The sequence below is a fragment of the Camelus bactrianus genome, chromosome 25, assembly GCF_048773025.1.
Source record: "Camelus bactrianus isolate YW-2024 breed Bactrian camel chromosome 25, ASM4877302v1, whole genome shotgun sequence".
NCBI classification, from domain to species: domain Eukaryota; kingdom Metazoa; phylum Chordata; class Mammalia; order Artiodactyla; family Camelidae; genus Camelus; species Camelus bactrianus.
This window is the reverse complement of record NC_133563.1, coordinates 37956649-37969153: the sequence shown is the minus strand read 5'-3', so window position 1 is coordinate 37969153 and position 12505 is coordinate 37956649. Positions and strand designations below refer to the sequence as shown.

Here is a 12505-nt window from a genome sequence, read left to right as displayed (position 1 = left end):
TTGGGGGTGTTGAACCATCCTTGCATTCTGAGAATAAATCCCACTGGGTCATGATGTATAATCCTTCTAATATGCTGGTGAATTCAGTTTTCTAGTATTTTGTTGAGGATTTTTATATCTAAGTTCATAAGTAATATTGATCTGTAATTTCCTGTTCTTGTAGTATCTTTGTCTGGTTTTAGAATCAAGATAAGCCTAGCCTCTTAGATAGTTTTGACTATTGTGAGTTAGGAACTGTTCCCTCCTCTTCAGTTTTCTGGAAGAATTGAGAATAAGTGTTAATTCTTCTTCACATGTTTAGTAGAACTCAGCAGTTGACGCCATTTGGTCTTGGACTTTTCTTTGTTGGGAGGTCTTTTGATTACTGATGCGGTCTCTCTACTGAACGGTTGACCCTGAACAACACAGGGGTTAGGAGCACCAATACCCCAACCCACCCCCATCAAAAATCTGCAAATAACTTTACAGTCAGTCCTCCATATACGTAGCTCTGCATCCACAGATTCAACCAACCATGGGTCGTGTAGTGCTGTGGTTTGTATCTGTTGAAAAAAATCCATATATACATGAACTCAAACAGTTCAAACCTGTACTGTTCAAGGGTCAACTATATATACGTCTGGTCAGATTTTTTGTTTCTTCTTAAGTCAGTTTTGGTAGGTAGTGTATTTCTAGGAATTGGTTCATTTCATCTAAGTTGTTAAATGTACATGTGTAGAATTGTTTGAAGTATTTCTTAATTATCTTTCTGATGTCTGCAGTGATCCTGTTTCATTCCTGACATTGGAAATATGTGACTTTTCTTTTTTCTTTGTTTCGCTAGAGATTTGTCAGTATTGCTGATCTTTTCAAAGAGCCAGCTCTTGGTTTCATTGATTTTTCTCTTACTGTTTTTTTCTTTTCAATTTTATTGATCTCTACTCTTACCATTATTGTTTCTTTCTGTTGCTTTGGGGGTTTTTTGATCTTTTTTTCCCCTATGTTCTTTAGGTGGGAGCTTAGATTATTGACTTAAAGATTTGTTCTCTATGAATTTAGTTATCTGGGTCCTACAAATTTTGAGATGTTATATTTTCATTCAGTTCCTTTTTCCCCCCTCGAGACTTCCTTTTTGACCCACAGATTCTTTGGAAGTGTGTTGTTGAGTTTCTGAGTGCTTGGAGATTTTCCTGTTATCTTCCTGTCATTAACTTCTAGTTTGAGTACACCATGGTAAAGAATACACTCTGTATGGTGTTACCTCTTTTAAAATTCTTGAGGTATGTTTTATGGCCCAGGGTACAGTCTATCTTGTATATGTTCCATGGGCACTTGAATGTGTGTTCCCCTTTTGTTGGATGGAGTGTTTCATAAATGTCAATTAGATTTTGCTGGTTAAAGGCATTTCTTAGTTCTTCTGTATCCTTGCTGATTTTCTGTCTGTTCAGTCAGTATTTGAGAGAGGGACGTTGGAGTCCCCAGCTGTAATTGTGGGTTTGTCTTTTTCTCCTTACATATCCCAGTTTTCACTTCACTTATTTTACAGCTCTTTTATTTGGTGCATGTCAATTTAGGGTTGCTGTGTCTTTTTGTTGAATTGGTCCTTTTTATCAGTATAAAATGTCCCTCTCTGTCTCTGATAATCTTTACTCTGAGTCTTCTTTATCTGGTATTAATGGAGCCACTTCTGCTTTCTTTTGATCAATGTTTGCGTGATATATCTTTTTCCATCCTTTTACTTTTCACTTACCTATAGCATCATATTTGAAGTGACTTTCTTGTAGACAACAGATAGTGGGGTCATGTTTTTAAATTTACTCTGCCAATCTCTGTCATTCAGTTGGTGTAGTTAGGTCATTTACAGTTCATGTAATTATTGCTATGTTAGGGCTTAAGTCTGCAATTTGATTTTTGTCTTCTGTTCTTTCCGTTTCTTTTTCCTGCCTTCCTACGGGTTACTTGAACATTTCTTAGAATTTTATGTTGGTTTATCTATTTTTTTTTTTAAATCCCATTGTACTTTTTTTTTTAATTGAAGTAGAGTCGGTTTACAATGTTGTGTCAGTTTCTGGTGTACTGCATAATGTTTCAGTCATACAAACACATACATATATTCCTTTTCATATTCTTTTTCGTTAGAGTTACTACAAGATATGGAGATATTGTGCTATACAGAAGAAACTTGTTTATTTTATATGTATTAGTATCTGCGAATCTTTTTTTTTAATTGAAGTATAATCAGCTCACAATGTTGTATCAATTTCTGGTGTACGGCATCATGTTTCAGTCATACGTGAATATACATATATTCATTTTCATATTCTTTTTCACCATAACCTACTGCAAGATATCGAATATAGTTCCCTGTGCTATACAGTATAAACTTGTTTATCTATTTTATATGTAACTATCAGTATCTGCAAATCTTAAACTCCCAATTTATCCCTTCCCACCCCCTGCCCCCTGGGTAACCATAAGTTCATTTTCTATGACTGTGAATCTGTTCCTGTTTTATATAAGTTCATTTGTCTTTTTTTTAGATTCCACATATGAGCGATCTCATATGGTATTTTTCTTTCTCTTTATGGCTTACTTCACTTAGAATGACATTCTCCAGGGCCATCCATGTTGCTGCAAATGGCATTATCATTTTTGTGGCTGTGTAGTATTCCATTGTATAAATACACCACAACTTCTTTATCCAGTCATCTGTCAGTGGACGTTTAGGTTGTTTCCATGTCTTAGTAAATAGTGCTACTTTGAACATTTGGGTGCAGGTGTCTTTTTGAATTAAAGATTCTCTCTGGATAGATGCCCAGGAGTGGGATTGCTGGGTCATATGGTAAGTCTATTTCTAGTCTTTTGAGGAATTCCCCACTGTTTTCCATAATGGCTGCACTAAACTGCATTCCCACCAGCAGTGTAGGAGGGTTCCCTTTTCTCCACAGCCTCCCCAGCATTTATCACTTCTGGGCTTTTGAATGATGGCCATTCTGACTAGTGTGAGGTGATACCTCATTGTAGTTTTGATTTGCATTTCTCTGATAATTAACAGTATTGAGCATTTTTTCATGTGCCTATTGGCCGTTCATATGTCTTCATTAGAGAATTGCTTGTTTAGGTCTTCTGCCCATTTTTGGAATGGGTTGTTTGTTTCTTACTAAGTCTTATGAACTGTTTATATATCCTGGAAATCAAGCCCTTGTCATTCTCATCTTTTGCAAATATTTTCTCTCATTCCATATGTTGTCGTTTCGTTCTGCTTATGATTTCCAGTATCAGCAAATCTTGAACTCCTTTGCACCCGCTTCCTCCCCCACCCCGTAACCGTAAGATTGTTCTCTGTGTCTGTGAGTCTGTTTCTGTTTATAAATAAGTTCACTTATGTTTTTTTCAAGATTCCAGATATAAGTGATACCATATGGTGTTCTGTTTGTTTGTTTGTTTGTTTGTTGAGGGAAGAGGTAAGTAGCTTTATTTATGTAATTTTTTTTTTAGTGGAGGCACTGGGGATTGAACACATGACCTTGTGCATGCTAAGCACGTGCTCTACCACTGAGCCGTACACTCTCCCCTTATATGGTGTTTTTCTTTCTCCTTCTGGCTTACTTCACTTAGAATGACGATCTCCAGGTCCATCCATGTTGCTGCAAATGACATTATTTCATTCTTTTTTTTATGACTGAGTAGTATTCCGTCGTATCAATATACCACAGCTTCTATGTGCAGTCATCTGTGGATGGACTCTCAGGTTGTTTCCATGTTTTGGCTGTTGTATATAGTGTTTTTGAGTGTATATCTTTATGTAGTTTTGGGGGGGGTGCGCTAGGCATTGCACTGTGTGTCTGTTACTTGTCGAAGCCTACTGGTGTTGTGGTTTTCCCAGCTCAGGGAAAACCTCACCCCCTCCCCCAAGTGGAAACTGCCAGGGACGTTGCCCCTGCGGACTGAGCCTCATGCGCACGCTGTGCGAGCTGTGCCTCAGCCGTCAGGCACAGCGGGGGACACTCAGGGAAGCCGAGTGTGTTCACCGTGTCTTTCCTTGCTGTCGCTCCAGGTTTCTCTTGGTGGTTTCCTTTCTGTTTAGAGAACTTCCTTTGGCCACTGTTAGCGGGCCGGCTGGCAGCATGCTCCGAGGTCCCCTTCATCTGAGAACGCCTTGATTTCCCTTCTTTCCCAAAGGAGGCTTTTGCTGAATAGAGGGTTCTGGGTCGGTAGCTCTTTCCTCTCAGCACTTGAAAGATGCAACACCGCTCCCTCTGGCCTCTGTCGTGTCATTCGACGTTTGTCCCCTGCAGGTAAAGCGTCACTTCTCTGGCTGATTCAAGGGCTGCTTCCTTGTCTTTAGCTTTCATAGGTCTGACAGTGATGTATTTTTTGGTGAATTCCTTTGGTTCTTCCTGTTTGGGGTTTGCTGACCCTCTTGAATCTCTAGGTTTATGTTTTTTTGCCACGTTTGGGACATTTTCAGCCATCATTTCTCTGAACACATCCTCTCCTTCCACAGTCCTCCTTGTGTGAGAGGTGGGTCCTTGGCCGTGTCCCCGCTGGCCCTTGAGGCTCTGCTCCTCTTCGAGCCTGTCCTCTCTCGCTCAGGTTGGGTGATGTCCATCACTCTGTCTGCAGCTCTGACTCCCCTCGGTGTTCTCTGCTGCTTTGAGCCTGTGGCCAGGGGCTTTTTTTTTTTTATCCCAGTTTATTTTTTATTATGTCTTTCAGTTCTAAAAGTTCCATTTGATTCTACCTTAAATCTTCTTTTTCTTTGTTGAGACTTCCTGTGCTTTCGTTGTTTCAAGCGTGTTTGGAAGTGCCTGTTGAAAGCCCTTGTCAGAGGTGGCTGGTGCCTCTGCCGCCTGGTGCTAGCTGACACTTAGTTTGAGGTCTTCCTTGCTCTTGGTACCATGAGTCATTTCCTGGTGAAACCTGGACATTCTGGCTGCTATGAGATCCTGAATCTCGTATAAGCTTTCTGCCTCAGCTGGTTTTCTCTGAGACACCTGTGGCAGGTGGACGGGGCAGTGGAGGTGCTGCCGTGTCACTGCCAAGTGGAGCTAGAAACCCCGGTTCCCCACTCAGCCTCCAGGGACACCTGAGGGGCCTCCCTGTTAGTCCTGGGGGGGGGCAGTACTTACTTCCCACTCAGCCTCCACTGGAGCCTCCCGGGTCGGTCGAGGAAGGGTCCCGCGTTCCTGCTCCCTGGGGCATCCTCTGGTACCACCCAAGCAGGATGGAGAGGGGCGCCAGGGGTCAGGGCTCCGCACTCAGCTTTTGCACCTGAGTTGGCACTTCCAAGCTGCCAGCTGCTTCAGCTCCAGGTCAGGATGACAAGGCAGGAGCAAGTCCTAGGACCCAGGGCCGTCTCCCTCCTTGGGTCCCCAGGTCCCTGGTGGCCTGCCTTCTCTCCGCCTTTCAGAGCCGTCTAATGTTATCAGGGTTTAGTTGTGCTTCACAGAGGGATGGGGGACAAATGTGTCTACTTACTTCATCTTACAGGAAGTGGAAGTTCCTTCTGTTTCTTTTCATGCCAATTTTGGCTTACTTTCCCCAGAAACTGATCTACTGTATCTAGGTTTTCACTGTATTGGTGTGCAGGTGTGTGTAACACTCTCTGTTGCCTCTCAAGCTTTTAACCTTCTCCATCTGTATTTAGTTGGCATTTTCTTGCCTTTTCCCGAGCTGTCTCGCCCGATGCTTGCCCATCTAAGTGTCCTTTTCAGACAACAGAGCCCACCCTTGGGATCAGCTCCGGTGGTTGCTGGGCCCTGGCCTTCCAGTGACCTCCGATGCACTCGGGAGGAGTCCAGCCAGCACCTTGACTCAGCGGGGCCCTGGTGCCCCGCCACCTGCCCCGCCGCCTCCTCTGGGCTTGTTCTCTGCGTGGGGCCCAGCACCAAGTGCTCATCATTTATTGTGTGATAAGCATCTTCGTGATAACCGTAGATTTACTGAAAAGTTGCTGATGGAGCAGAGTCCCCATACCCTCTGCACCCAGGCTCCTCCACTGCTAACGTCTGATGTGACCATACCAGCTGTCTGTCAAAACTAAAAAATTAGCACTGATACATTACTACCAACTTAGCTTGAGGCTGTATTTGGATTTTACCCAGTTTTCTACTGATTTCTGTTTTCTGTTCTAAGATACCACACTGCATTTGGGTACCAGTTTTGGAGGGAATGACAAAGTGAATGAGGCAGGCCTTGCCCTAGGCCCCATGGACACTGACCGCGGCAGATGCGTTCGAGAGGCGCGCAGAGGGACAGCGGGTGGGCGGAGATGGGCAGGAAGGGGCACCTCCAAGGTGGAGAAGGGGCAGCTTTGGTTTTGGAGGGTGGGAGGGAAGCTGGTGAGTCACAGGGGACTGGGGACGTTGAGGGCCACCAGTGGAGGTGCTGCTGGCAGCAGAGGGAGGACCTGCCTCCAGGAGGGAAGACTGGTGAGGGAGGCCACCGTGTGGGAGGCTGAGGGTGGGGATGAGCTGGCGGGACCCAGGTAGGGTGGGAAGGCCCGCACCCCCAGGCCAGCTCTGCACGGTGAGCAGCTGGCTTGGAGCAGACAGCCAGCGGGGGAGGCCCTGGACAGAAGGGCCCCCAGAGCCACAGTGTGTGGTTCAGTTGGTCCCTGTGGCATGGGCTTCACGGGGGACAGGCCGATATCTGGGGAACAGTCTGTGCCACAGGCTCGGCTGTCCCCCGAGGAGACCAGGGCTTTGAGCCTGTGGTGGGGGCCACAGGCACAGAGTGTGTGGCAGTTGCTGTGGCAGGAAACACGCGACTCCTGGGCGGCCGGTGCCCGTTACTAGTCGTGGACCCGCTTCTCTGCCAGCCCTCGTGACTCTCAGCCTCTTTTTTTCTTTCTGACCACTTTGAGAATTAAGTTACCTTTCTGAATTTTTTAATTTGCCTTCCTCTGATTTAAATGAGACCAAACATCTTCCCCAGTGTTTAAACCCCTGGTGCCTTCTCTGCTGAAAACCACCTGGAGTTTGTTTCTTTTTAAGGGAGTGTGGGGACGTTTTCCCACTGGGTCAGCTTTCTCTTAATAACTTGTGGGAAACTTATAAAATATAAATATGAACATTAAAATACATCAACGTAAAATATTATGGATATTAATCATTTGTCAGTTGTATTAGTGGCAAGTATCATATTTCAGTTTGTGGTTTTTTTCAGTTTTCTGTGATGCATTTTGAAGAACTGACCCTCTTTTTTTTTAAATTTTTTTTTTAATTGCAGTACAGTCAGTTACTATGTGCCAATTTCTGGGGTCCAGCACAATGTCCCAGTCATGCATATGCAGACATACATTCGTTTTCATATTCTTTTTCATCAGAAGCTCTTAATTGTAATGGAAGTAACATTGTTTGCTCTCTCCAGAGCTCGCACATCTCGGGTCTCGAGCAAGGACCCTCGCCTCCCGCGAGTGGTGCTGCCGCAGCCCCAAGCCCTGTGGCCACCTCTCAGCCCAGCGGGAGGCGATGCCGTTTTGCCCGAGCACGGAGGCTGCCCGACGGGCCTGTGCCCGCAGCTGGCCCCCTGGGAGCAGGTTCCTCGGGGTGGCTGTCTCTGGGCTCTGCCCTCCTCACTGCTGACTGGCCGGAGCCGGTGCCAGGCTCTCTCGCAGGTTTGAGCTGCTCAGTCTTTCACAATAATAAAGCAAATTCCTTCAGCTTGTTCTTCCTCATGGCTGTTTTAGCTCTTCTTGCCCTTAATTCTTCCAGAAATATATTTTCAATTCATAGTAAGTTTTTTAAAAGTTGGAATTTTGATGGGGATTGGCCTGAATCTGGGCCTCTGTTTGGCAAGAACTGGTACCTGTCTCCAGTGCGTCTTCCTGCCCGTGAGCAAGGCGTCCGCCTCCCGTTACACAGGCCTCTCCTTCGATGTCGTCGAATAAAATTCTTATTTATCTCTTAGAATTTTTTCCTGTCAGTTTTATTGTTATTACAAATAACATATTTTTAAATTTTATTTTCTCACTGTTCATTGGGATACGGACATACAATTTTTAATAATTGATTTTGTTTCCAGCAACCTTGTTAAACTCTGTTAATAATTATAATAATTTATCCACAGATTCTCTTGGGTTCTTCTACATAAACAGTCGTATCTTTTGCAGAAAACAACTGTTTTTCTTCCTTTGAGTCTAAATGCATTGCCTTTTTTTCCTGCTCCTGCCCTCCCTGTGGTCCATGCGAAGTTGACGAGAGGTGACAGTGGGCTTCCAGCCACGCCCGTGGCGGGTGATGCTTTCTGGAAGGTTCTTCGAAGAACCTCTGTATTAAGCCAAGGAAGTTCCTCTCTGTCACTAATCTGCTGAACTGTAAATTGTGGCTGAATTTTCATTGAACACGCTTTCCTATCCATCAAGGTGCCTCTCTTTTCGTCTGCTAATGTGCATGTGTTTGTTCACTGATTTTCTGACGTTAAACTAACCTTGCACTCCTGACATAAACTTAAATTGGTCTCCACATATCAGTGTTTTTACACATTGCAAAATGCAGTTTACTTATAATTTGTGTGGAACTTTGGAGTCATTGTTCCTAAGTGAAATCAGCCTAAATGTTCCTTTCTCATCTAGTCCCGGTCAGGTTTGGGCTTACGGTTGTTCTGGTCCAGTAAACAGTGTTGAGGAGTTTCCTCTATCCTCCTGGTCTCTGGGCCAGTTCACATGGGGCTGGAATGAGACCCCCTCAGGAATCCGTGCCAGAGTTTCCCTTACTGTTTAACTACTGATTCAGATTCTTTTACGCTTATAGAAATAATCACTCAGTTTTTATGTCAGTGAAGGAGGGGAGGGAGGGGAGGAGGAGCAAGCAGGCGTTAGCCTGAGCCTGTCTTCTGCTGAGGGGCAGGGCTGGGTCTGCCAAGCACAGGGACGAGCTGGCAGGGGTCTCAGGGGTGTTCAGAGCCTGCCACCTGCCTCCAGGCACCAGCGTGAGGGGCTTCTAATCCCTTGGCAGCAGCAGGGGCCAGGACAAGAATGCGGCCAGCGCCCAGACCCTGCTCTGGGACGGGCGCCCGCTCCGTGGGGTCCTCAGCCAGGCGCTTCGTCCTGGGTGCTGGGCACAGGGCCGAGATCCAAGACTCTGAGGACAGATGTCCGGGGTGGCAGGTTATGAGGCCCAGGAGGAAGCGGTCTAAAGGCCGGGCCACGTGTTTCCAGTGGTTGTGCCCCTGGGCATCCAGGGCTGCTTGGGCACCAGGGCTGGTTTTACACTCAGCTCTGGGGGGTTGGCAGGGACTCTGCCTGTGGCGGTTCTCATCCAGTCTGTCTCTCCAGCACTTTGTGTCCAACACCAGGGGCAGTTGGGGTGCCCAATCTTGCTTCACCCCAGACACCCTCCCCTAGAAGGGCCAGATGGAAGTGGGCACACAGCAGGGCTGCAGCATTGGTCTCTGCAGCTCCCATCCTGGGGCAGGAGAGCTGAAGAAGGACAGGCCTTGGGCAGAGGCTTTGTGGTTCCCTGCAGGCCTGGCAGGCAGAGCTGAGGCTATGTTGCCCCGAGCACCTGCCCGATGGCACGCCCCCCCACGGGTATAATTAGCCACAGTGACAGGTGTGATGGATCGGGTGTGTGGCCGGCCTTCCCTCCACACTGCGTGGCCTCAGCCGACCTGCTGCACCCCCAGGCTTGAAGCCTGAACCCCACCCAGTGAGTCCCCAGGACTAGTGGCCACCACCCCCGACTTCTGCCAGTATGGGTGGGCTGCGGTCAGGAGGAGTTAGTGCCCTGAGAAACCCCAAGCCAGCCCACAGGGTCTGTGAGCATGCAAGGGTCCCCACTCAACCCTCAGATTGCTCAGGGGACATCTTACAGATAGGGTAGTGTGGGCTGGGGGCCACTCTGGGCTGGGGGCCTTAGTCATCCAACAGGAAGCTCTCCGGCCTTCACTGGCCCACCCAGCTGCGCTCCTCCTCCCTCAGTGCAAGAAGAAGCACACGCTGCTGTGCCCCGACTTCTCCCGGCGGGGTGTCTGCCCGCGGGGCGCCCAGTGCCAGCTACTCCACCGTAACCAGAAGCACCTCGGCCGGCGGACAGCCGCACCCCCAGCCCCGGAACCCAGCAGTGCGCCCCCCAGGAGCAGGACTTCCACCAGCCACGGGCCCAGGTGACGGGGACAGTGGGTGCTGCATGCGTAAACCCTTGGGGCGGTCAGGAAAAGGGCCCTCCTGCTCTGGGGCACAATTGGGATCCTCTCTGGGGAGCCCCCAGGCCCTGCCCAGCTCTGGGCTTCAAACCCAAAAAGAAACCTCCAAGTTGAGCGAGTGAGCCGTAGAGGTTTCCCGCCCCCGGTCCCCAGGCAGGACAGAGCTGAGGGCGTCCTGGCCCAGACCAGCCTGTGGAGGAAGGCGGGGCTTCTCGGCTGCCCACTCCCACTCCCCGGGGGAGGGGAGGATTGGGGCGATGCTCATGGCTTGGCCCCGTTGCACTCACCTGCCCTGGACTGGGAAGCCTCCGGAAGGTGAGAACAGGGACAACATGGAGCTGCCTCGGGCTGGATGCCCCATGACATCATCAGCCTGTCCTTGGGGCCGAGGGCCGCCTTGAACCTGCTCGGGGAGGCCTGCTGGCTGCTGGGACCGAAGGGGCAGGGAGGGTTAGGAGCCTCGCTGCTGAGACAGGCGGGGCACAGGTGGTCAACCAGCACCCTCCAGACCCCTGCCCTGCACACAGCCGCTCACCCTCACACCTCTGCTCCCCTTCCTTCCCACAGGAAGTCCTCGGCTGCCCAGCGACCCAGCAGACAGACAACGAGCTCCCCTACCGCCGTGGCTGCTGGCCCGGCCTCCCCCCCTCCCTCCCCACGGGTTTTAGCTGCAGCTTCAGCCCCCCCCTCTTCCATCTCCTCCCCATCCTCCTCCTCCTCTCCGTCCTCCCCCTCCCCTTCCTCCCCCCCTCCTGCCTCCCACTCCCCCTCCCTGTCCTTGGACCAGGAGGAGCTGTCTCTGCAGGAGGAGGCTGCCTCGGCAGGGACGGGCTCCAGCAGCCTCTCCAAGCTGCCTTCCTTCATCTCCCTGCAGTCTTCGCCCAGCCCAGGAGGTCAGCCCAGGGCCCGGACCCCCAGGAGCCCCCCCACCAAGGACTCAGGTAGGCAGCCCAGCCTCTGGAAGCCAGCCCGGCACTCCTGCAGGGCCCACCACAGACCCATGGGGTCAGAATCTCTAGGCGGGCCGGGAAGGTGCCAGAGAGCCCATGTGGGCTGGGCATGGAGTGCCAGGTCCCTGGCTGAGGGGCACACCTGCTGGCCCACAGGAGCAGGGCCAGCCGAGGTGCGAGCACAGCAGTGCTGCCCGCACAGGCCACCCCAGTCGAGGCCTGATTTAATTAGAAAGCACCCATTTCTGTTAATTTGTTCTGGAAGATCAGCGCGCGCTCCTGGGGAGAACAGATGCTCCCTCTCCCCTGATGAGTATTTGGGGCTTGGTAAATGGCTCCACTCAGCCTTGTTTAGGAGAGAAAAGAGGATTTTATGGCTGCAAACGGCCCTTTCTGTAAACATTTTACAGCTCTCCGCGCGTTTGAGTGACGATAAACCCTACGCAGCTCGGCGGGCTGCAAATTTGCGACCATACGGCTATCATTTTATTGTCATATTTCACGGTCGTAACATTAATGGAAGATGCTGGCTGAGCCTCTCTCGCAGCTCTGCTGAGCATGCTTACAGGCCTGCCTCAGCTGGGCTGGGGCCCACACCTCCTGCTTGCAGAGCCCACAGCAGGCCCTCTGCTCACCTGCCTGGCCAGGCCAACACCAGCTCCCCAGCTCGCTCCACCAGGGAGGACACTAAGGGGATGGGGCACGGGGCAGACAGCCTGTGGAAGCCACCTTATTTTTTTTTTTAAAGTAATTATCAGGAACCCTGCCACCCGCGCCATTATCGGGGGAAGCCGGCGGGGTGGTCAAGGGCCACCGCCTCAAGCCTTCCTTCCCTGCTGAGGCCTTGCCCACTTCCTGGGAGCCAGAGGGAGGCCTGAGACCACATCAGGGCAGGAAGCCAGGCTGGACCCGCCCCTGCCACCACCCAGTAGCGGCTGAGGCCCTCGGTGGAGCCTGCGGGCCTGGGCCCCTAGCTGCCTGGGCCTGACATCTGCACTCTGACTTGGCCAAGCAGGTGGCTGGGGTCCTCAGCCCTGAAGTGGGGTCCCAGGAGGAGAGGCGGGCTTGCAGGGGACACACGGACAGTGCTGTGCCTAAGGGCAGCCACACGGAGGCTTCTGTGGTCAGCTGGTTTGCTGGCCTATGAGGTGGTTGGAGGGGAGAGGCTTTGGTGCCCAGTGAGTAGAGGGTGCACAGGGCAGGAGCCCGGCCCACTGCCTCTCCTCCTCCTGCCCCCAAGCCTGTCACTGTACACAGGGGGGCCTCGGTCCCTCCCTCACCACCCAGCAACTGCTCCCATACACCCTGGCTTTCCACGTCGAAGGCTCCATCTGGGAGCCTCAGGCTCATCCAGGTGTGAGTCTGGGCTGTGTCTGCTTGCAGACCGTCTGCACCCGTATTTGTAGCCCAGCCCGCAGACTGCTGCG

General features: G+C 50.3%; 1 protein-coding gene across 2 annotated transcripts in view; it reads left to right on the top strand.

The window, feature by feature from the left end:
- ZC3H3 (zinc finger CCCH-type containing 3) overlaps positions 1-12505 on the top strand; it is an 83212-nt gene that overhangs the window by 70049 nt on the left and 658 nt on the right. For both annotated transcript variants that reach the window (XM_074352747.1, XM_074352746.1), the window contains 2 exons: positions 9905-10089; positions 10696-11069. In XM_074352747.1, coding sequence (XP_074208848.1) covers positions 9905-10089; positions 10696-11069 — 559 coding nt within the window. The remainder of the gene's footprint in view (positions 1-9904; positions 10090-10695; positions 11070-12505) is intronic.